General features: G+C 43.3%; 1 protein-coding gene across 1 annotated transcript in view; it reads right to left on the reverse strand.

Annotated features, from left to right (window-relative positions):
- Positions 1-855: 855 nt before the first annotated feature.
- The window catches only part of DAPP1 (dual adaptor of phosphotyrosine and 3-phosphoinositides 1), a 54,275-nt gene continuing 29,819 nt past the window's right edge, over positions 856-25,311 (reverse strand). Inside the window, exons 4-9 of the mRNA XM_065405588.1 lie at positions 11,093-11,223; positions 8,134-8,181; positions 5,337-5,399; positions 3,770-3,855; positions 3,014-3,101; positions 856-906 (exon numbers count right to left, since the gene is read on the reverse strand). Coding sequence (XP_065261660.1) covers positions 856-906; positions 3,014-3,101; positions 3,770-3,855; positions 5,337-5,399; positions 8,134-8,181; positions 11,093-11,223 — 467 coding nt within the window. The remainder of the gene's footprint in view (positions 907-3,013; positions 3,102-3,769; positions 3,856-5,336; positions 5,400-8,133; positions 8,182-11,092; positions 11,224-25,311) is intronic.

Consider the following 25,311-nt stretch of genomic DNA (forward strand, 5'->3'; position numbering starts at 1 on the left):
TGGCTGTAGAGCATTCTGTCCTCATTCCGTGGCTGCCTATGGCTACTCCTTCATGGACGTACTGGGAATGGAGAAGCTGGGGTCCAACTGCCTTGTGCCCTTATCACCCCAATGTATAAGCAAGGATGCTCTCAATATAGTACGTCTATTTAACAGCAAGAGAGAGCAGCAATCTACGCACTTACAACTACCACTGCCAAAATGTAGGATCAGACCACACGCTAATAGCTTTCATCAAAACCAAGTATTATTCATCACCCACTTTGACACCGGACTTTAAAAATATTAAGTTTATATTTTCCATGTAAGAGGGACTCACATTAATTACAAAAATATACTCTAGTCAGTTTCACAGTGAAAAAAATCCACTCTGGAGCCACAATTTTCCTCTAGAATTTAAACCCTTAAACCACAATGCAAAAGAAATATTTAAGGTTTCCAGAATATAGCTGATTTCAAATGAGTGGGCTAACCCCTGCAGTACAGCTGTTGCTAGTAGTTAGTTATGTATTTATTACAGAAGCTTAATGAAGCTAACATGAGAGTACTTTACTACTGTACCGAAAGTTTCAAATACTGAACACTTTTGTGATCCATAAGTGAACAGAATAGGTGGTTGAATTAAATGTGCATTAAGAATATGTGATTGGGTAGGGTACCAGCATTGTTAGGATGCAACAGTTTTCATTGATAACATTTCACATTCTGAAAGTGTCCATCTAGCATTAATCCTGTATATGCAAGTACATAGCTGTACACTGTAGGTAATGCAATGTGCTGAAACTGCCCTTGTGTGAAATGACACACTCAATGTTGAAGGCTGAATCTCGCTGAAGAAATTATTTAGAGGAATAACTACAGAGTAGAGGTAGCATCACGCTGGTCCTGTTGTTTTCTTATTTGTGACTGAAACAAAAGACAATCCATTACTTGTTCATATATGTGGCCAGTTAAAAAGAAATATCAAAGAAAATAAAAATTGGGCAGATAGATAAAATACTAGCTGCTGATTTTTGAGCAAGTTAGATTTATAACACATTGCCCTGCCTTCTTGACTCTCACCTGATCACCCAAAGTATGCTGTCTGTGTGGTCCTGTATTATCTACAATCTAGGTAAAAAATTCTCTTGGTGCACTGGCCATGTCCTTCTGTGTTCTGTACAAGATTATGAACACAGAAGGCACTCAAGACAACAGTACCGTAGAATATGCACATTCAAAATGCTTAACCAGTTTTGTGTGTGCATCTGTTAATGCAATGCTTTGAAACTGTAGATCAAGTCTAGTTAGTCTTCCCTGTTGGGGATTTACAGACTTGTAGGGGAATTCCAGCAAACAAGATCCTGGGGAAAAAACCTAACACGCCCTTCCTATATGGCAGATGCACTTTTAAAGGAACTATGCTGTATATATGCCTTAATATCTTATTATTAATCATGTTTATTACAATAGTGCCTAGGGACCAACCAAGAACAGTGAGCCACATTGTACCAGGCACTGCACAAAACAGAGTAGTAAATAGGCCCTGACTAAAGAGTTTACAGTCTAAATAGGCAAGACAGAAAAAGGATAGTAGTAAGAGGCTGAACATGTAAGCAAAGAGATCAATGTGGTGGTGATAAATGTCATGTAATGTACTTACCATTATGGAATGTATACAGGGGTGAAAGTAAAATAACTCTTACTGGTACAGGGGCCGGCTCTTCTCTCCCCCCTGGAAGGGGTGGGGCTGGGGCTCAGCATCCCACAGCCAGCCCATTTGTGCTGCCTGGCCCGCGCTGCCCGGGGCTCCGGCAGCGATTTAAAGGGCCCAGGGCTCCGGCTGCTGACGCAGTAGTGGCAGCTGCCCCGAAGCCGGCGATGTAAAAGGGCCCGGGGCGCCGGCCGCCACTACTGCGGCCTGTGGGGGCAAAAGGGGCAACGACGTTAAAGCGCTGCCCCGGTAGCGCTTTAAAGAAGGTCCTTTGCCGCAGCAGCACTTTAAAGTCAGCTGTACGGGCTGGTACTGGCAGGCACTTTTTATCCATACACCGTACTGCCTTACTTTCACCCCTGAATGTATACCTCATAAAAAGCAGTCTTATTCACTTTATAGGCCTCACAAAGTACATATGTACAGGTTTCATAATGTGTTATACATGTAGTGGAATAGATTCCAAGCCTGCAATTCTCACTGAAGTCAATAGAAGTTGCATGCTAATCTTTGAAGGTTCAGACTGGCTCACTGAAATTTTAACTGAGTGGGAGCAATACTTTCTCAATTTGTTCACAGCATTGCCAACCCCAGCCAGTCAAAAATGATCATGAGTTGGGTCCCTAAAATTATCAATTAAAAAAAAAATAAGAATTTGGGTTCTTTTTATGTTCCTTCTAATTTTTTGAGCCTTTAGGTTTCATGTTTTCAAGCTTTTCTATGCCCTATCGTGATGGCTAGAAAGTCACTTTTCCCCCTCATGAAAACAGATTTTCAAATAACAACATGATGCCAGGTGTTTAAGAAAAACACCAAGAATCATGAGATTAATGATAAAACCACGAGAGTTGACAACACTCTGTTGGAGATTACTGTTTAATGTATTTTATATATGCACGCAGAGCCCTTTTTGAAGCATTTTTACATATAAAAAATTGCTAAGTGTACATATGGATGGCATACACACATTAGGAAGGAGAATACCTCATTGTGCAGAGAATCTCAAACCAACTCCACAATGATATTGCTGTAGCACTGGAAATAAATCCATCATTTAAGAATTAAAAAATATATATATATCTAGGATGACAACTTGGTCTATGGTAGTTCAAAATGGAGAATACTATATAGTTTCAACAAGGGCATGGCCATGCAATCATACCTGGCATTAATGCATTGTTATGGTAAATACATCTATCCGTTATACATGTAAATACAGGAAAGAGCCAACAAATGCTTGTCTGATTTTTTTTTTTAGTGTGCTAAATCCTAGGGATTAGCCTTCTGCCCACACTGCCATTTAACACACCATTTCCTTACCAATTTCCATCGCAGTATCTTAATCCACTCATCAGCTTCAATGCCAGTCTTTGCACACAGGTAATATGTCCTTAGTGGGAATACTAAACTGTAAAGAAAACATAATCTTAATCCATTGGAATAATCAGTATTTCCTCCCATAGCGGTGCTTCTTCCCACACTGGCACTGACCAATTTTTGTTCAGACTTCAGGTGTTAGAGTGATGCTACATTTGTGTGGCTAATGTCTCAGGTCCTGCCTACAGTCCGGTCTAAGCTGTTTAGCCAGCTGTTTAGCTGTTCAGCTCTTGATAGTGAGAGTCTTGTTAATACATTGTGCCTAGCCAGTATAGGCAAATGAATTGTGTTTTGCAGAATTGTGCTGGGGTTGGCTTTAGTGCACACCACAAAAATAACCATGTTTAAATTCACTCGTAGTGGTCTCACCTCAGTATGAGTTATACCTACTTACCCCTGGGACTGAATTCAGTTTTCTGAGTGGAAGTGGGAATCAGTAATGAATGAACCCCATAGCCCAAGCAAGAGTTCTATCTCCAGCATTGACTCTTACAGAGCTTTGTGGAACTGATCAAGAGAGCTGGTTGAGATACATGGATAAAATAAAGAGTGGGAGAGACTCTATAATGCTCACCCATTATCATCAGGTGTCTGTCAGGAGTGGCTGGCAATAACAAATCAATGTTGTTACTTGAGTATATTAGGGCTTTCAGAAAAGCTAGGCAAAAGAATTAAGGGTTCATTTGGACTGCAACTTACCAGAAACAGTTGACCCGTTCCTGTGAGTAATCAAATTGCACTGCTGAGCATTCTGTTAAGTCTAATGCCCGGATTGGCTCTGTGGACTTCAAAATAACATATTTTTAAAATGAGAGTGTATGAAACTGGAAGAAAGACAGTAGCTGACCTCACTCCCACGGTTTCACTTTCTTTCCATGCGCTAACAGTGACAAGGGGCCAGATTCTGCTCTCAGTTATGTTGGAGTAGTAAATGCAGAGTAACTACATTGACACCAGTGGAGTCTATCCAAATTTACAGCGATATATCTGGGAGCAGAATTTGGCTGAATACAAAAAACAGGAAAATATCTTTAAATTTAGAGTTGGGCTGATGACAGCATGGTACACCTCTACCCCTATATAACGCGACTCGATATAACACGAATTCGGATATAACGCGGTAAAGCAGTGCTCCAGGGGGGCGGGGCTGCGCGCTCCGGTGGATCAAAGCAATTTCGATATAACGCGGTTTCACCTATAACGCGATAAGATTTTTTGGCTCCCAAGGACAGCGTTATATCGGGGTAGAGGTGTACTGCTAGCTGGAAGATAACAGATTAGGGGCAGACTTACAAGGATATGATATAGCTGATGAATGACTCTGCTATCAAAATAGCGAGGCTTTTCATATAGCTTCCCACTAAAGTGGGACTTCTGGTGAAGAGGGTGTGTTGGTGGCTATATATCCCATGATGGCAGGAAAAAGGTTATCCAAGCTGTTACAGCTGGGGCAAAGTAATGTAAAACAGAGCAACAGAGAGTAAATGCTTGGAAAGGAATGCCAAAAGGGGGGGGAAAGGCATTGTGTAACTCAGAATAATGGGGTGAACTGAGGAAAGGAAAATAAACCCTGAATATCAGAAAAAATATCCCAATAATAATTCAGTTAGGTTGTGGAACAGCATCCTCAAGTGAAAGTTCCACTGTGGTGTTCAGTGATCACTCAGTGATTAAGGGCTTGTAAAAGATCTGCTTTATTCTGTGTCTGGTTCCAACTGGCTGTGCATAAGAACAAGAACTTCACAGCCTGCTGCCCAGACTCACTCTCTCTCTCTCTCTCTCTCTCAGAAACTCAGCCCTTGAAGGCACAGTCCCCAATACCACACATCACTTCTGTCATTTAAATTAGATTGAATAAAGCAATTTAAAATATACTGTAAAGAACAGCTTTGTATTGGGTTATAGCCAAGATATTAAACACCTACTAGGTTATAATATTTATAATTATTCTCTAAAGTCAATGACAAAACTACCGTTGACTTCACTGGGAGCAGGATCAACCTGTCATCACCTGGCATGCGATGGCTAAAAACATGCATGAATTCCACAAGTGGAACCATGGCATCTGTGAAAAACATGAGGTCAGGGGAGCATGGCATTGCAAGGATTTAAATACTGGAATTGATGTCTATTGGACTCAGCCTGAGAAATGCTAGGGCACCTACAGCTCCCACTCAAATTCCAAAGGATTTGAATGCTCTCAGGATCAGGCCCTACCTGAGATCTGATCATTTTAAACCAGGTCAAATTACAATTTGCTACTCACCATCTGGTCTTTGAAATATTTAAGTTCATTCCTATGCAATGTAAACCACCTCATTTTCCAATTCTGAGAAATCAAGAAAGCAAGCAAATGGTTTGAGAATTTTAAAACAAAGTAAAAAAATACAGCAGTCAAAATCAAACAACCTTTTCCTTGAAATCATTTTGTTTCTTATAGATGAGAGGTTCTATGTATAATCAGAAGAACACTTTCCTTTAACTACACTTTCTGCCTAAGGATCACAAAGTTCTTTACAAAGAAGAATAAGTTTTATCACCATTTTAAAGATGGGAAAATTGAGGTTCAGAGAGATTAGATGACTTGCCCCTGGCCTGAAAAGGCATAGTATCTGCCTCTCAGACCAAAGCTCCTAGGGAAGCCCAGACCTTGAGACTTCAAGTCACAGGTTGCCTTGTACTGATAGACGTTAGGGTCCAGATTGGTATATTATATTAAGGGACCTGCTATTGTGAGGTTCTCTGAACAGCCTCAAGGATGGAAGCTGAGAGCACTCAGCACCTTACATGAGTAGGACTGAAGTCATGAGATACAGAGGATCAGACTGACAGAGAGCTTTAAAAAAATCAATGAAACAAATGTGTATATATTACAGCATTTAATGTCAAACCAACTAAATGGATCTTTGTACAACTGACTGATATAAAGAGATCAAAGACATAAGAACGGCCATACTGGGTCAGACCAATGGTCCATCTAGCTCAGTATCCTGTCTCTGACAATAGCCTGTGCCAGATGCTTCAACAGGAGTGATCAGAACAGGGCAATTTATCAAGTGATCCATTCCTCATCATCCAACCCAAGCTTCTAGCAGTCAGAGGCTAGGGACACCCAGAGGATGGGGTTGCATCCCTGACCATCTTGGCTAGGGACCTATCCTCCATGAACTTATCTAATTCTTTTTTAAACCCAGTTATACTTTTGGCCTTCACAACATCCCCTGGCAATGAGTTCCAAAGGTTGATGGTTCATTGTGTGAAGAAGTACTTCCTTATGTTTGTTTTAAACCGTGGCCTATTAATTTCATTGTGTGACCCCTGGTTTCTGTGTTATGTGAAGGTAGATAACACATCCTTATTCATTGTCTCCACACCATTCCTGATTTTACTGACCAATATCATATCCCCCCTCAGTCATCTCTTTTCCAAACTGAACAGTCCCAATCTTTTTAATCTCTCCTCATATGGAAACTGTTCCATATCCCTAATCATATTTGTTGCCCTTCACTGTACTTTTTCCAGTTCTAACATATCTTTTTTTGAGCTGGTATGTCCAGAACTGCATGCAATGTTCAAGGTCTGGGCTTACCATGGCTTTATATAGTGGCATTATGATATTTTCGGTCTTTTTATCTATTTCTTTCCTAATAGTTCCTAACATTCTATTAGCTTTTTTGACTGCCACTGTACATTGAGCAGATGTTTTCAGAGAACTATCCACAATGAAGCCAACATCTCTTTCTTGAGTGATAGCTAATTTAGACTTCATAATTTTTATGTATAGTAGGGATTATGTTTTCCAATGTGCATTACTTTGCACTTACCAACATTGAATTTCATCTGCCATTTTCTTGCTCACTCATCCAGTTTTGTGAGATCCTTTTGTAACTCTTCAGAGTCTGCTTAACTATCCTGAGTAATTTTGTATCATCTGCAAACTTTCCCACCTCACTATTTACCCTCTTTTTCCAGATCATTTATGAGTATGTTGAATAGCACTGGTCCCAGTACAGATCCTTGATGGCCCTGCTTCTTTACCTCTCTCCACTGTGAAAACCATTTATTCCTAGCCTTCTTTTAACCAGTTACTGAGCCATGAGAGGACCTTCCCTCTTATCCCATGACTATTTAGTTTGCTTAAGAGCCTTTGGTGAGGGACCTTGTCAAAGTACACTATATCCACTGGATCACACTTGTCCACATGTTTGTTGACCCCCCTCAAAGAAATCTAATACATTGGTGAGGCATGATTTCCCTTTACAAAAGCCATGTTGACTCTTCCCCAACATATCGTGTTCATCTATGTGTTGCTAATTCTGTTCTTTACTGAAGTCAGGCTTACTGGCCTGTAACTGCCAAGATGGCTTCTGGAGCCTTTTTAAAAAAATTGTTGTCACATTAGTTATCCGCCAATCATCAGGTACAGAGGCTGAATTAAGCAATACATACCACTGTTAGTAGTTCCACAATTTCATATACGAGTTCCTTCAGAACTCTTGGGTGAATACCATCTGGTCCTGGAGACTTATTACTGTTTAATTTATCAATTTGTTTAAAAAAACCTCCTCTATTTACACTTCTATCTGGGACAGTTTCTCAGATTTGTCTTGTAAAAAAGAAATGGCTCAGGTGTAGAAATCTCCCACACATCCTCTTCAGTGAAGACCAATGCAAAGAATTCACTTAGCTTCTCCACAACGGCCTTGTCTTTTTTGAGTGCTCTTTTAGCACCTCAATTGTCCAGTGGCCCCACCAACTGTTTGGCAGGCCTCCTGCTCTTGATGTACTTAATACAAAATTTGCTGTCAATTTTTGTGACATTTACTAGCTGCTCTTCGTATTCTTTTTTGGTTGGCCTAATTATACTTTTACACTTCACTCGCCAGAGTTTATGTTTCTATTTTTCTCGGTAATGATTTATTTCTCATTTCACTAGATATAGGATATTAAACCACAGAGATGCTAAGTTAAACCTGGGCTTTTCTCTTCCTCCTCAACTTTCATTTCTTTCTATAGGCATGGGATGGAAGAGAGGAGTATGAAAGCTCTGAAGTTTTTCTTACCTTTACTATTTTGCCTTGTTTTACCAAGTATCCTTCTTTTGTACCGAGCTGCAAAGAAACAAGGAAAGGGATCAAAATTAAAGGCTCAGCTGTGTTTATATTTTGTTCCTTTTTATTATGAGCAAAACAAAATCAAACTATAGCTCATTCTCCTCCAGATACCTCCCACAACCACTCATTTTATCCTTATGCTCGTGCAGCTTCTGTACTGTCCCCACGGTGTGGGCCAAATTCCCCCAAAAGTCATTCCATTGACTTCAAAGGAGTGGTACCCTCTTACACTAGGGTAGGCTAGAATCATAGAGTTCTCCAAGTATATAATGACCCAAATTCAGTAAAATATACACAGCAATTAAGTCATTTTACTTAATTTACCTAGATGCCACTTGTCATAATACTTAAGTACTGTAATAGATCTTACCAGCCAATGGGATTATCCATGTAAACTGTTCTGTAAACACTAAAAAAAACCCAAAGAACTGGGACATATTTTAATTTGCTTTGGTTAAGTACTCTCTATATGTGACAAAAGCCCTTCCAACTACAGATGAGCAGAGTACGAACAGAACATTATGTAACACAAAAGCACGTGCTAGGGAATTTTTGATCCAGTTAGGCAAAAACACCTATTTGACTACAGTCGGAATGTTGGATGCACAATTTTGGCCTTAATTTTTAAAAATGATTAATGATTTGGGTGCTTAAAATTCTTGAGTGCGCCCCTTGAAACTTCAAGAAAAGCCTGACTTTTCGTCATCTTCACTAGACACATCTGGAAATCACTGAATCATAGAAGTGCAGAACTGGGAGGGACCTCAATAGGTCATCTACTCCAGTCCCCTGCACTCAAGGCAGGACTAAGTAATAACCAGACCATTCCTGACCGGTATTTGTCTAACCTGTTCTTAAAAATCTCCAATGACACAGATTCCACAGCCCCCCTAGGCAATTTGTTCCAGTGCTTAACCATCCTGACAGTTAGGAAGTTTTTCCTAATGTCCAACCTAAACCACCCTGGCTGCAATTTAAGCCCATTGCTTCTTGTCCTATCCTCAGAGGTTAACAAGAACAGTTTTTCACCCTCCTCGTTGTAACAACCTTTTATGTAGTGAAAACTGTTATCATGTCCCCTCTCAGTCTTCTCTTTTCCAGACTAAACAAACCCAATTTTTTCAATCTTTCATCATAGATCATGTTTTCTAGTCCTTTAATCATTTTTGTTACTCTCCTCTAGACTTTTTCCAATTTGTCCACATCTTTCCTGAAAAGTGGTGCCCAGAACTGGACACAATATTCCAGTTGAGGCAGTATCGGTGTGGAGTAGAGTGGAAGAATTATTTCACGTGTCTTGCTTACAACACTTCTGCTGATGCATCCCAGAATGATATTTGCTTTTTTTGCAACAGTGTTACAGTTGACTCATATTTACCTTGTGATCCACTATGATCCCCAGATCCCTTTCTTCAGTGCTCCTTCTTAGGAGTCATTTCCCATTTTGTATGTGTGCAACTGATTGTTCCTGCCTAAGTGGAGTACTTTGCATTTGTCCTTATTGAATTTCATCCTATTTACTTCAGACCATTTTTCCAGTTTGTCCTGATCATTTTGAATTTTAATCCTATCCTCCAAACCACTTGCAAACCCTCCCAGCTTTGTATCGCCCACAGACTTTATAAGTGTACTCTCTATGCCATTATCTAAATCATTTATGAAGATACTGAACAGAACTGGACCTAGGAACCATCCCTGCAGGACCCCACCCAATATGCCTTTCCCGGTTAACTGTGAACCATTGATAACTACTCTGGCCACGTCTATACTTACAGCACTGTAGCGGAACAGCTATACTGATACAGCTGTGCCGCTGCAACACGTCTGGTGAAGACACTCTATGCTGACGGGGGAGAGCTCTCCCGTCAGTATAATAAAACACCTCCATGAGCAGCAGAAGTTCTGTCACCGGGAAAAGCTCTCCCACTGACATAGCTCTGTGCGCATGAGCACTTATGTCGGTGTAATTTATGTCACTCGAGGTGTTTTTTTCACATCACTGAGTGACATAAGTTATGCTGACGTAGGTTGTAGTGTAGACATAGCTTCCCTGGGAATGGTTTTCCAACCAGTTATGCACCCACCTTACGGTAGCTCCATCTAGGCTACATTTCCCAAGTTTGTTTATGAGAGGGTCATGCGAGACAATGTCAAAAGCCTTACTGAAGTCAAGATATACCATATCTACCACTTCCCCCTATCTACAAAGCTTGTTGCTCTGTCAAAGAAAGCTATTAGGTTGGTTTGACATGATTTGTTATTGACAAATCCATGCTGACTGTTACTTATCACTTTATTATCTTCTAGGTGTTTGCAAATTGATTGCCTGATTATTTGCTCCTTTGTCTTTCTGGATACTGAAGTTAAACTGACTGGTCTGTAATTCCCTGGGTTATCCTTATTCCCCTTTTTATAGATGGGTGCTATATTTGCCCTCTTCCAGTTCTCTGGAATCTCTCCCATTTTCCATGAGTTTTCAAAGGTAATCGCTAATGGCTCAGATATCTCCTCAGTCAGCTCCTTGAGTATTCTAGGATTGTATTTAATCATTAAATTATTCTGGCTGTGATTTTTTTGTAAAAACTAACTAGTTTCAAAACTTTTTAAAGTTAATATTCTACAGGGATAGCGGTGGAGGTCTTTGGTTCGTCTATAGTCAAAAATAATTTTAGTTCAGATGGAAAGATTTGCCTATGACACCTCTCTTATTAAGGTTTTCTAATGCTCAGCATTGCTGATCTCCTGAGGAGAATGGTGGAAAGGTTCTTATTCATCACATGACTGTACCGGTAGGATTATTTTCTTGGCTATAACCATTTTTAAAAGGGTAGATCATCAGTGCACGCTCCAGGGCTCACTTGGCTAGCTGTGTTACACTCAGACCCTTAATAACAGAAAAGTAACTTACCGAAGGCGCATTCGGGACAAGATCATTTTCAGTTTTTCCTGTCTGCATTGCAGTGTGAACTCGGACAGACTCATAAATAGAAGGTTCTTCCACTTTCCGGGGATACGGATGTTTCAGTACAATTAGGGTGCCTGAATAGAAGATTGCCAGGTCACTCACTAGTGCTAAGTGGGTAATACAAAATGATTGTCCCAGCTGTCTGTGTGTGTGATTTTAAGACACATTTCCCTTTTAAATCTAAGAATGCACAGGAGTCATGAACAATATCCCATGGAGTTCTGGAGCACTCCTGTGTTCTCAGGTTCCTAAGACAAGAGTGGGATTTTGGCCTCACACAGGTCAGAGGACAATCAGACATTATCATGTCATAAATGACAACTGATTGATGAAATAAGGCAAATCATTTTCGAAGTGCACAGCCTAAGTAACTGGACTGTACATAAGGTTTTCCACAGGGGACAAGATCCTTCCCCACAAACTGCAGAGCGGCTATGGGCAGTGACTAATGGATCTGGGTAGTGGCAGTTCCACCTGACTAGAGTGGATCCTTCACCCTTGACTCTACCCTGCTCTGCTCCCAAGACATCCTGGACTTCTGTTCCACTGTGCGTGTGGAGTCAGGATCTCCTGTATGGTTTACCCAAATCCTGCCCCTCTGCTGTGTCTGAAAACCTCTGCTCTCCTATGCATGCCCAACTGCACCTCTTCTCTTCTATTCCTTCAAGCAGGTGCTACGGTTGTGTCTACTCTATAGAGCTGATGCCGTCATAGCTATGTTGATACAGCAATACCAACATAGCCCCCTCATATAGTTGCAGCACCAACAGAAGGAGGAGTTCTGCTGGTTTACAAACACCCCCTCCCCAAATGACATCAGCTAAGAAGCCCTTTTCTCTTGGCATAGCTGAGTCTACATGGGGGTTTTGTCAGCACAGCTATTACGGTAGGTGGTGGTGTTTTTTTTCACACCCCTGACTGACATAGCTATACGTTTTAAGTGCAGACCAGGCCTGCCTTTCTGAATCTGCCTTCAAACAGATAGTCACGTAAACCTCCTCCCTAATGTGATATGAGTGGAAAAGCCAAGAAGGCAGCGCCACAGAACTTTCACACCTGCATGAGGCAAGAGAAATATGTTTTCTTTGTTCCCTTTAGAGCTGTAGTTTGAATCTGCTTTTGCTCATGGAATCATCAGTTATTATTAGGATAACTGGATTAGACACACAACATACGGCTTTCGTGATTATCAAGCACCTAATCTGTGTTTCACAATTGGAAGCCATTTCTTGCCTCACATAAATCTCTGCCATGGATAAACATCCTTCTCATTAGAACTATATATCTATGCCCAGTATCCTCGAGTTTTCATAGTTGTATATAAATACATTGTGCCTTTTTTAAGCAGCCAAACTCAGAGTAGTGGATATAAGAACCCAAAGTTTTTAAGTCTAGTGCAAAGATGGAGAGATGTTCCCTTCAGTCTTTTATGCACAATGAAGAGAGGGGCCAGAATGGTCCAGTAGATGGGACCCACGATCAGGCACCAGGAGACTGTAATTATCTGCCTGGTTGTGCCACAGACCAACTGTGTGACATTGGTCAAATCACTTCATCTCCCTGGGCTTTCATTTTCCCATCTGCAATAATAAAGCTCGGAATAATAAAGCTGACGCACCTTTGATAATTAATCTATGGATGAAAAGTGCTTTCTACTGTAAATGGTTCATGTTTGCTATTAGAGAAGATTTACAAATTCTATTTTTATAGAACTTCCTCAGTAAATACAATCTTGGCTGTAGAATGTATGAGGTAGTACCTAAAAGGCAGGGTGTCTTTTTTTTTTTTTTTTTTAAACACTCATTTTCTATTTGTGAAAGAGAAACAAACTACATGAAAATGACCTTTTTGAGGCCTTCCCTCCATTTAGCATATGTTAAAATATCTGTTATTTAAATTCCATGATTGAAACTTGACTAGTTATGTCCTCTTGAGCTTGTGATCATCGGTTCTCACAAGCTAAGCAATGTTAAGACTAATAAGTACTTGGATTGGAGATCCACAAGGAAAACCCAGAGCACTGCAGGAAGAGGTACTGCTGTCAGCTGAACCAGTGACTTGGATAGAGTACTAAGGGACACTGCTGCTACCTAAGGCCCCAATCCTGCAGACACTTATGCACATGCTTAAGGTCTGGGGGGACAGGGGTCACTCAGTGCTTAAGATGCTTTCAAGAGATCTCTTTATTCTGTGTCCAGTTCCAGCTGTCTGGGCATAACAACAAGAGCTTTACAGCATCCAGACTATCTAGGAAGCTCAGCCCTTAAAGACACAATCCCTGATACCACAAGATCCCATCTACACTAGAAAAGGTTTAGTGGTATACCTATATAGGCAAAGCCTCCTAACATAGCTGCATCTTATTCTGGCAACAGAGTACTTTACCATAGGTTGTACCAGTTCCCAAGCAAAACAAGCTGTACCAGAAAAAGCCCTTTTTTTTGCTAGTATAACTGTGTCTATTTTGGTGGCACAAATATTGTGTACAAAAATTAAACCCTTGCCTAACAGTACTAAACTGGCAATGTTTATAAGAATAGACCTGGCCTAATTTTAGGCACCGCAGTTGGTCCCATTTAAATCAATAGGTTTACTTGGTATATAAAGTTAACCATATAATTAAATCTTTGCAGGATCAAGGCTTAAGAGAGCCATCCTACAAGCGGTACAGTGGCAGCCCTGAGCAGTTGTGATCAGCTGATGGGGTCTGTGTTTGTGGGTGTGGTGTTTAAGAAGAAGGGTGTTAAGGGTGTTGTTTTGGCAATATTCTGACTCAGCTACAGTCTGTCCACTTGCAAAGTGCTAAAGTAAAACTAAAAAAACAGGAAACCAGTGATGAAACAAAAATAAGTCCCTTCCAGCTGGTAAGTATTTGGCTCATGTTTAGTTTTTCTTGTTTTTTTCCTTTCCTTTCCAGGCAGAGAAATTCCTTTCTGGGTAATTTTTAAGCCACACTCCAAGCTTCTCACACAGACTCAGCTCACATAATTAATTAAACCCCCTCACCAAGTAGCTGATCTGGTAGTTAATAAGGCTACAGGTATCCCAGATAGAACCTGCCACCTTTCCCTCAAAGTAATGAAAAGACTAAGATACAGCAGGGTCCACAACTGATGAATCAAACATGCCTCTATTTGTCTGAGCTTACTCCAGTAGGCTATAGGAACCCCTGTATCTAAAGAATTTACTGAGCTCAGCCAAAGGGACGAGCAACCTTTGGTAATAAGAAAAGGAGCTTCCATTCTCTTCTCTTACTCCTGAGTAGGTGGCACAACCTCATGCTGCTATATAAATGTAAGACAATAATATATTTAGAATTTTTATCTATATATATCTATAGATATATATATCTCAAAGTATTTCATAAAGGTGAGCATTATTATCCCCATTGTACAGATAGGGAAACTGAAGCACCATGACACACTGAATCAATATAAAGTCAGGAAGAGAAACCAGGTTCCTTGACTCCCGGTTTGGTAATCTGGTGGGTCACACTACCTTATTAAAACCAGAACATATTATTCTGTTTGGTCAGTTTGTTCCAGTTAGCACTATGACTTGGTTAAAATGTCGTAACATTTAACTTTGTTTTTTGGGTAGAAGCAACACCTTTTCTGAACCAAGCTATTAATATTCTTGCTCACTATGACATTGCTTGGTAAGAGGATGTTTTATACAAGTGTCATCAAGTATGTTATCCGCATGTCATTCAGACTAACCTTCATGGAGCTCTGACTAAACAGCAGAGAGTTTATGTTTGCAGCAAAACACTAGCAAAGGAGATCTCTAAAATTAGATTGGTGCTTCAGATCCAACCTTCCTCACTACCCATATGCATTTTCTAATACTACAAAGCTCACAAGCCTAGTTGAAAGAGGAGATCAAAGAGACAATACAAAATAAACTTTCAAAATGATTGTTAATAATGTATTAAATTCTGCAGATGAGTTATATTTTGCAAGAGGGGATGGGGGAAAAAGAATATTTGAAATAATAATAGCTGACATCTGATCATAGAAACAGGGAAGCATGCAAATGTGATATGCTTAACTTGAGCTATGTGATGTAGATCAAAGGTCATAGTCAGTTTAATTCTCCCTAGCTCTATGGAAAATTTCTTTTGCATTTAATAAGGATGGAACCAAGAGGCCTCTATTAGCAATTACTCGAAATAAGCCTATAGAACTGAACAGAGTGATATCCTGTGTATTAAGTTCTGTAGATAATTATATACTTACTGCAGAATTGCATACACTAGTTTAAACATTCTATAAAAATATTATTTTCTATTAATTTCTGTAGGATTTTTCCATAAGGAATATTTTATGTAGAGTCATTCAGTAAATATATAAGAAATAGAAATGTCCAGTTTAATCCGTAGCAAGATTTTGTGGTGTGGTTTTAGTTTTTTGGGGGTGGGAGAGGGCGGAGGGGATTGGTATATATTTCTGCTTTCCAATTAATAGGGATAGTCTGTCTGAAAACTAACAGAACAGGAAAATATCAGTATGTGACTGTATTCTTGGAAATTTAATCTGATTAAAGCCACAATTTGGTTTTTATGTCTGGTTAATGACTCAAAGCTTACACATAGCTTTTAAAAACATTAGCTGAGAACTCGTAAAAACAAAAAAAACAAATAGAAAAAAATAACCTTTTGGCTATGTTAGTTTGGCAAGAAGACAGAAATATGACCGTATATTGCTTCTACCCTTGTTATTGAAGTGAGCTTTTATAACAGTCAGTTGTCTATTCAAGAAACTGCCTCACAGCAAATACTAGCCTGAGTCACACTTTTGTTTGTTTTAACTTTTTGCATTATCTGAAGTAAGGGAAGAAGTGCACACATTGGAACACTGAAGTAAAATCAGCATTAATGTGTATAGCTATTTGCAATGACTAATAAAGCTATAGACAGAAATAGGGCTAGTTAGAATTCTAACGCTTAGGCCCCAATCCAGCACGAAAGTACCCCTGTACCCATATGCATCACTTCGCAGGATCTCAGTGTAGGGCTGCCAGGCGTCGATTTCTAGACCCTGGTGGCTTCAGTCAGCACTGCTGACCGGGCCGTTAAAAGTCCAGTTGGCAGCGCAGCGAGGGCCTGGGCTAAGGCAGGCTCCCTACCTGCCCTGGCTCTGCGCGGCTCCTGGAAGTGGCCACCGGGTCCTTGTGGCCCCTAAGCACATGGGTGGCCAAGGAGGCTCCGTGCGCTGCCCCCACCCCAGTGCCAGTTCTGCAGCTCCAATTGGCCGGGAACCATGAGCAATGGGAGCTGCAAGGGCGGCGCCTGCAGGTGCGAGGGCAGCCCGCGGCACTTCCCTGGCCACCCATGCGCTGAGGGGCCGCTAGGACTTGTCAGCCACTTCCTGGGAGCCATGGTAAGTGCCGCCAGGACCCCAGTTCCCAACCCCCATCCCGCATCCCAGCCCCCTGCCCCATCCCGGAGTCTCCTCCCATACCCAAACGCTCTCGCAGATCCTGCACCCCACACACACCCAACACCCTGCCCCAGCCCTGAGCCCCCTCCTGTACCCCAAACCCCTCAGCCCCAGCTCGGAGCCCCCTCATTCATCCCCTCCCACACTCCAAACCCCTCGGCCCCAGCCCAGAGCCCCCTCCTGCACCCCAAACCTCTCATCCCCGGCCCCATCCCAGAGCCTGCATCGCCAGTTGGAGTCGTCACCCACCCCCGTACCCTAACCCCCTGCCCTAGCCCGGAAACCCTCTTCCTCACCCTGAACCCCTCATTTCTGGCCCCACCCAGAGCCCACACCTCAAACCCTATCTCTGGGCCTTATGCAACTTTTCATCCATAGATCTCCAAGCGCTTTACAAAGCTTGGGTTCATAGTCTCCTCATCTGACAGATAGGTAACTGAGACCCAGAGCACCTAAATGACTTGGCTAAGGTTTCACAGAGATACAGTGACAGAGTGGGAGGAGAAATAAACTCTCCTGACTCAGTGTGATACCCTAATTCCTGGAACTACACTAAAAAACACACAATGTTTAAAAGTGAGCACAAAACAATCATTAGTGTTGTAGAAAAGTTACTAGAGCTGGTCAAAAAATTAGTACAATAAAATATTTCACGTTTCCATTTAAATGGGTTGAAATTTTAACCCATTTTTCATTTAAAAAAAAATATTTTTCACAACTTTTTTCAAAATGTTTGTCTAAAACATCAAAAAAGTTGGGTTTTTTTCATTTAGTGATTTTTATTTTTTTAATAAATGAAAACATTTTCATTTACTGAAAACCTGAGTTTTGGTAAATGGAAATTTTTGAATTAAAAAGGCTTTTTTGTGAAAATTTCTGATAATGACAATTGATCACAAAAGTTTACATTTTCAGAAGTCGTCTATTTTTAAATAAATAAACTTTTTGTTAAAAAACGTTGACCAGCTGCACTAAGTTATACCTTCCTTTCCCAGTAACATGGAACTTAGGCTTGAGAACCATGAACTCGTTTGAATTTTTTTCCTGCACCTCTACAGCCTTTCAGAGCCCACACTAACTGTACTTTTAAATGTAGCAAAATGAAAATTGGATGGGGGGAGCCTTTAGAGATGATTTCTATTTCTCTGTTGGTGATAGTATGTGCTTGTGAAGTCCTTTGTTTATAAACCAGCCAGAGAATAAAATAATTCAGGTTCCTTGTTTATTCCGTCATATGGCTGAGCTGCCAGTTTTACCATATAACATTCCGTGCCAGTATTTAAACAAACAAACAAACAAACATCGATTATACAATTACTGCCCACTAGTGCCTGAGACAAAGTTCTCACTTTATCTATCATTGAGTGAGAGCATGGACTGGGAGCCAGAACCGGATTCTGTTCCCAGCTCTGCCACTGATATGTTTTCTGACCTTGGGCCAGATATTTTACCTCTTTTGACCTAACGACATTTACCTTCTTATGGATAACAGCTAAGTATTATAATTCTTTTAAAAGGCTCTGCTTGAACAGACAACTTACTGCTCCTGCTCCATTAAATTAGCCATTACCCCACAGGCAGCTATTATTATTAATCATGTTTATTACGGTAGTGCTCGAGGGGTTTGACATCAGCATGTGAAATCAGCATTGGTGCTCTCTCTTCCTGTATATTGCTGCATATAGGAAAGTAAAGTGGAAAGGGAACAAGCTTGTTGGCGAGATACTTTAATACCCATTTCCAGCCTATAGCTCTGTCTGATTTAGACAGATGAGAGGGGTTTCACTGAGCTAGCAGAATCTGATTAGGGAGCCATAAGCAAACTGCCATGCACATCATTCAGCTCTAGGGATCTAGCTTGCGGAGATCATATAGCACCAAATCCTTATTTACTAATGGATGTCACACATGGAGTGAAGGAAGGAAAAATCATAATTTTCTACATGTCATCTGAAATATTTGAAAGGTTAAACTTGCTGGTATATTTCTGACTTCAGATAAGAATCTTCTCATCACCCAAAATGGATATTTAGATTGAAACATTTTCATCTTACACTTTAAACCAGGGTTTCTCAAACAGGGGTCGCCGCTTGTGTAGGGAAAGCCCCTGGCAGGAGGGGCCGGTTTGTTTACCTGCCCCGTCCGCAGGTCCGGCCGATCGCGGCTCCCACTGGCCGCGGTTCACTGCTCCGGGCCGATGGGAGCTGCAGGAAGCGGCGCGGGCCGAGGGACTTATTGACCACCGCTTCCAGCAGCTCCCATTGGCCCGGAGCAGCGATCCGCGGCCAGTGGGAGCCACGATCAGCCGGACCTGCGGACGGGGCAGGTAAACAAACCGGCCCCTCCTGCCAGGGGCTTTCCCTACACAAGCGGCGACCCCTGTTTGAGAAACCCTGCTTTAAACCAAAACAGTTCTACAAACTAGTACTTTGAAGCATGGTTCATAGTATAGTTGCATTTTTAAAATAAACCTTGTTAACCATGTGATTGGATTAATACTTGTGTCCCAAATATACAGAAGTGCTTGAGTGCATATTTATTGATGTATATGCCATCACAGCAATTGCACCTGCAGATAATCATTTAGGCATCTATCTGATCATTTGCATGTACAAATACCACTACTGCACATACAAATTATTTGCATATTTTTTGCACGCACAAATTATTAGCAGTTTTCTGCCTTACAAATGTTCATTAATTCTAGCAATTTCCAATGTGGAGGTAGGTAAGTCTTAACCTTATCTTAGGGTATGTCTACACTACGAAATTAGATCGAATTAATAGAAGCCGGTTTTATAGAAATCGGTTGTATACAGCCGATTGTGTGTGTCCCCATATAAAATGCTCTAAGTGCTCTAGTCGGCGGACCGCGTCCACAGTACCGAGGCTAGCATCGACTTCCGGAGCATTGCACTATGGGTAGCTATCCCACAGTTCCCGCAGTCTCCGCCGCCCATTGGAATTCTGGGTTGCGATTCCAATGCCCGAATGATGCAAAACAGTGTAGCGGGGGGTTCTGGGTACATGTCGTCAGGCCCCTCCCCCTCCGTCAGAGCAACGGCAGACAATAGATTCGCGCCTTTTTACCTGGGTTACCTGTGCAGACAACATACCACGGCAAGCATGGAGCCCGCTCAACTCAGCTCACCGTCACCATATGTCATCTGGGTGCCGGCAGCCATGGGACTGCACTGCTACACAGCAGCAGCAGCTAACTGCCTTTTGGCGGTAGACAGTGCAGCATGACTGGTAGCCTTCATTGGCGATGTGGGTGCCAGCAGCCGTGGGGCTGGCAGCCGTGGGGCTGCATTGCACCAGCCCCCTTGCCTTTTGGCAGTAGATGGTTTATTACGACTGGTAACCATCCTCGTCGTACAGCAGTGGCTGTCAATCATGGGCACCTGGGCAGACATGCTCAGTCCTATGGAACTGTCTTGATGATGATGGTTATCAGTCGTAGTATGCCATTTTCTGCCACGCGCCCTGTTGGCTCATCGCACGTTAGCTGAGTCTTCCCTGAGCAGCAGATCGTGCAATAGGCCTGAAGGCTAACTGCCAAGCGCCCAGTATTTGCTGCCAAGCACCCAGAAAATGCCGAGGGCTATCAGTCATGCTGCACCGTCGTCTTAAGATGTAAAAAATAGATTTGTTCTGTATTCATTTCCTTCCCCCCTCCCTCCGTCAAATCAACGGCCTGCTAAACCCAGGCTTTTGAGTTAAATCTCTGGGGGGGGGCATTCTGTGTGACAGTTGTTTGTGTTTCTCCCTGATGCAAAGCCACCTTTCTTGATTTTAATTCCCTGTACCTGTACGCCATGTCGTCACTCGCCCCTCCCTCCCTCCCTCCCTCCTTCCCCTGGTCCGTCAGATACTAGTTTCGCACCTTTTTTCAGACCAGACGCCATAGCTAGCACTGGGATCATGGAGCCCACTCAGATCACCGCGGCAATTATGAGCACTATGAACACCACGCGCATTGTCCTGGAGTATATGCAGAGCCAGGACATGCCAAAGCAAAACCAGGACCAGGCGAGGAGGAGGCGATTGCAGCGCAGCGACGAGAGTGATGAGGAAATGGACATGGACCTAGACCTCTCACAAGGCACAGGCCCCAGCAATGTAGAAATCATGGTGTTACTGGGGCAGGTTCATGCCGTGGAACGCCGATTCTGGGCCCGGGAAACAAGCACAGACTGGTGGGACCGCATCGTGCTGCAGGTGTGGGACGATTCCCAGTGGCTGCGAAACTTTTGCATGCGTAAGGGCACTTTCATGGAACTTTGTGACTTGCTTTCCCCTGCCCTGAAGCGCCAGAATACCAGGATGAGAGCAGCCCTCACAGTTGAGAAGCGAGTGGCGATAGCCCTGTGGAAGCTTGCAACGCCAGACACTACCGGTCAGTCGGGAATCAATTTGGAGTGGGCAAATCTACTGTGGGGGCTGCTGTGATCCAAGTTGCCAGGGCAATGAGAGACCTGGTGATATCAAGGGTAGTGACTCTGGGAAACGTGCAGGCCATAGTGGATGGCTTTGCTGCAATGGGATTCCCAAACTGTGGTGGGGCGATAGACGGAACCCATATCCCTATCTTGGCACCGGAGCACCAAGCCACCGAGTACATAAACCGCAAGGGGTACTTTTCAATGCTGCTGCAAGCCCTGGTGGATCACAAGGGACGTTTCACGGACATCAACGTGGGCTGGCCGGGAAGGGTACATGATGCTCGCGTCTTCAGGCACTCTCTTCTGTTTCGAAAGCTGGAGGAAGGGACTTTCTTCCCGGACCAGAAAATAACCGTTGGGGATGTTGAAATGCCTATCGTGATCCTTGGGGACCCAGCCTACCCCTTAATGCCATGGCTCATGAAGCCGTACACAGGCAGCCTGGACAGGAGTCAGGACCTGTTCAACTACAGGCTGAGCAAGTGCCGAATGGTGGTGCAATGTGCATTTGGGCGTTTAAAAGCACGCTGGCGCAGCTTACTGACTCGCTCAGACCTTAGCGAAAAGAATATCCCCATTGTTATTGCTGTTTGCTGTGCGCTCCACAATATCTGTGAGAGTAAGGGGGAGACATATATGGCGGGGTGGGAGGTTGAGGCAAATCGCCTGGCCGCTGATTACGCGCAGCCAGACACCAGGGTGGTTAGAGGAGCACAGCAGGGCGCGGTGCGCATCAGAGAAGCTTTGAAAATGAGTTTTGTGACTGGCCAGGCTACGGTGTGAAACTTCTGTTTGTTTCTCCTTGATGAACCCTCCGCCCCTCCCCCCCCACCCGGTTAACTCTACTTCCCAGTAAACCAACCACCCCACCCTCCCCTACCCTCCCCCCTTTGAGCACCACTTGCAGAGGCAATAAAGTCATTGTTACTTCACATTCATGCATTCTTTATTAATTCATCACACAACTAGGGGGATAATTGCAAAGGTAGCCCAGGATGGGTGGGGGAGGAGGGAAGGAAAAGGACACACTGCAGTTTAAAACTTTAAAACTTTAACACTTATTGCTCGGGAAATCATCTGGGGTGGAGTGACTGGGTGGCCGGAGGCCCCCCCACCGTGTTCTTGGGCGTCTGGGTGAGGAGGCAATGGGACTTGGGGAGGAGGGCTGTTGGTTACACAGGGGCTGTAGCGGCGGTCTGTGCTCCTGCTGCCTTTCCTGCAGCTCAACTATACGCTGGAGCATATCAGTTTGATGCTCCAGCAGCCGGAGCATCGACTCTTGCCTTCTGTGTGCAAGCTGACGCCACCTCTCATCTTCAGCCCGCAATTCAGCACGCCACCTCTCCTCTTCAGCCCGCGATTCAGCACGCCACCTCTCCTCTTGCTCATATTGGGCTTTTCTATAATCAGTCATTGACTGCCTCCACGCATTCTGCTGTGCTCTGTCAGCGTGGGAGGCAGTCTGTAGTTCTGTAAACATTTCATCACGCGTCCTTCGCTTCCGCTTTCGAATATTCACTAGCCTCTGTGAAGGAGAAAGATTTGCAGCTGGTGGAGGAGAAGGGAGAGGTGGTTAAAAAAGATACATTTTAGAGAACAATGGGTACACTCTTTCACATTAAATTTGCTGTTCACATCACACAGCACATGTGCTTTCGTTACAAGGTCGCATTTTTCCTCTTATATTGAGGGCCTGCCGGTTTGGTGTGAGAGATCACTCACGCAGTGCCAGGCCACAGATTTCAGCTTGCAGGCAGCCATGGTAAGACACAGTCTTTTGGCTTTTTTAACCTTCTTAACATGTGGGGATGGTTTCAAACAGTACTGCTCTCATTAACCATACCAAGCACCCGTTGGGTTGGCCATTTAAAATGGGTTTGCAATGTAAAAGGAGGGGCTGCGGTTTCAGGGTTAATGTGCAGCACAAACCCAACTAATTCCCCTCCCCCACACACCCAATTCTCTGGGATGATCACTTCACCCCTCCCCCCCACCGTGTGGCTAACAGCGGGGAATATTTCTGTTCAGCAGAGCAGGAAGGGGCACCTCTGAATGTCCCCTTAATAAAATTGCCCCATTTCAACCAGGTGACCGTGAATGATATCACTCTCCTGAGGATAACAAAGAGCGATAAGGAATGGATGTTGTCTGCATGCCAGCAAACACCGGGACCATACGCTGCCATGCAATGATTCCAGACTACGTGCTACTGGCCTGGCGTGGTAAAGTGTCCTACCATGGCGGACGGGATAAGGCAGCCCTCCCCAGAAACCTTTTGCAAAGGCTTTGGGAGTACATGAAGGAGAGCTTTCTGGAGATGTCCCTGGAGGATTTCCGCTCCATCCCCATACACGTTAACAGACTTTTCCAGTAGCTGTACTGGCCGCGATTGCCAGGGCAAATTAATCATTAATCATTAAACACGCTTGCTTTTAAACCATGTGTAATATTTACAAAGGTACACTCACCAGAGGTCCCCTGTGTGCCCACAGGGTCTTGGGTGAGTTCGGGGGTTACTGGTTCCATGTCCAGGGTGATAAACATATCCTGGCTGTTGGGGAAACCGGTTTCTCCGCTTCCTTGCTGCTGTGAGCTATTTACATTATCTTCATCCTCATCTTCCTCGTACCCCGAACCCGCTTCCCTGTGTGTTTCTCCAGTGAGGGACTCATAGCACACGGTTGGGGTAGTGGTGGCTGCACCCCCTAGAATGGCATGCAGCTCCGCGTAGAAGCGGCATGTTTGCGGCTCAGCCCCGGACCTTCCGTTTGCTTCTCTGGCTTTGTGGTAGGCTTGCCTTAGCTCCTTAATTTTCACGCGGCACTGCTGTGCGTCCCTGTTATGGCCTCTGTCCTTCATGGCCTGGGAGACCTTTTCTAATATTTTGCCATTTCGTTTACTGCTTCGGAGTTCGGCCAGCACTGATTCATCTCCCCATATGGCGAGCAGATCCCGTACCTCCCGTTCTGTCCATGCTGGAGCTCTTTTGCGATCCTGGGACTCCATCACGGTTACCTGTGCTGATGAGCTCTGCGTGGTCATCTGTGCTCTCCACGCTCAGCAAACAGGAAATGAAATTCAAACATTCGCGGGGCTTTTCCTGTCTACCTGGCTAGTGCATCTGAGTTGAGAGTGCTGTCCAGAGCGGTCACAATGAAGCACTGTGGGATAGCTCCCGGAGGCCAATAACGTCGAATTCCGTCCACACTAACCCAATTCCGACCCCCTAAGGCCGATTTTATCGCTAATCCCCTCGTCGGAGGTGGAGTAAAGAAACCGGTTTAAAGGGCCCTTTAAGTCGAAAGAAAGGGCTTCGTCGTGTGAACGTGTCCAGGCTTAATTCGATTTAACGCGGCTAAAGTCGACCTAAACTCGTAGTGTAGACCAGGCCTTAGAGATAAGAAAACCACAACAAGAAAGACTGGCCCAAGGCCACAGAAGCGACAGTGCCAAATCTAGGATTAGAACTCAGGAGTGCCTGGCACCTACACCTAACCTATACTTTTAGCACTAGAATATATACCCCTCTTTCTCAGAATTAGTACTAGAAATTTGAACTCAGGGTTTTAAATTTCATTCCTACAAGTTATCTGCTGGTAGGAAGAGTCTTTCTCCTTCTCCTTGACCCCATTCAAGCAGCAGCTGTCTGTTGAAATGGTCTGTGCCCCTCTTGTTTTAAATAACACTGATTAAGCAAATATTTAAAAAAAAAATCCCAGTTTCAGGGCAGAGCAAGTCAACAAGCAGGCTGCTCTGCCTCAGCAGAGGAAAGGCAAAGGAGATTACTTGTTAATGGTGAGGTATAGGGCATGTAAGCTGCAGATGAAGTGAGGAAACCATTGTGGATTGCTGGGATGGAAAGTAGTGGAAATAAACTCTTTCATAGCTCTCTCCTTCCTCTACTCTTAGCCCCCTCCCTCCATGCCTCCTCTTCTGAGAAGATGTTTAAATGTTATTTTGGGACAGTCATCAAATTGTAGTTTTTAACCCTGTATTTCTTAACTAGTAAAATAAAAAACTGGCAGGAGAGGCGTTTAAGGGTCCTACTCTTCTCAGCACATGCACATTCTGAAATGCTGCTTCTTAAATCGAAACTAACCCTATTGACTACACTGCTGAAAGCAATTCCTATAGTTCTGTGCCACATCAAACTGCTCTAATCTGTTTCAGGCACCAGCTGACTGTAATAGAGACAAAGTTCTACCACGTGGCTCCCTGAAACAGCTACGGTTCCCTCCTTTATCCAGGATGGATCCAAGCAAAGGCCTCTGCCTCA

The sequence above is a fragment of the Emys orbicularis genome, chromosome 5 (genome assembly GCF_028017835.1).
Source record: "Emys orbicularis isolate rEmyOrb1 chromosome 5, rEmyOrb1.hap1, whole genome shotgun sequence".
Classification (NCBI taxonomy): Eukaryota; Metazoa; Chordata; order Testudines; family Emydidae; genus Emys; species Emys orbicularis.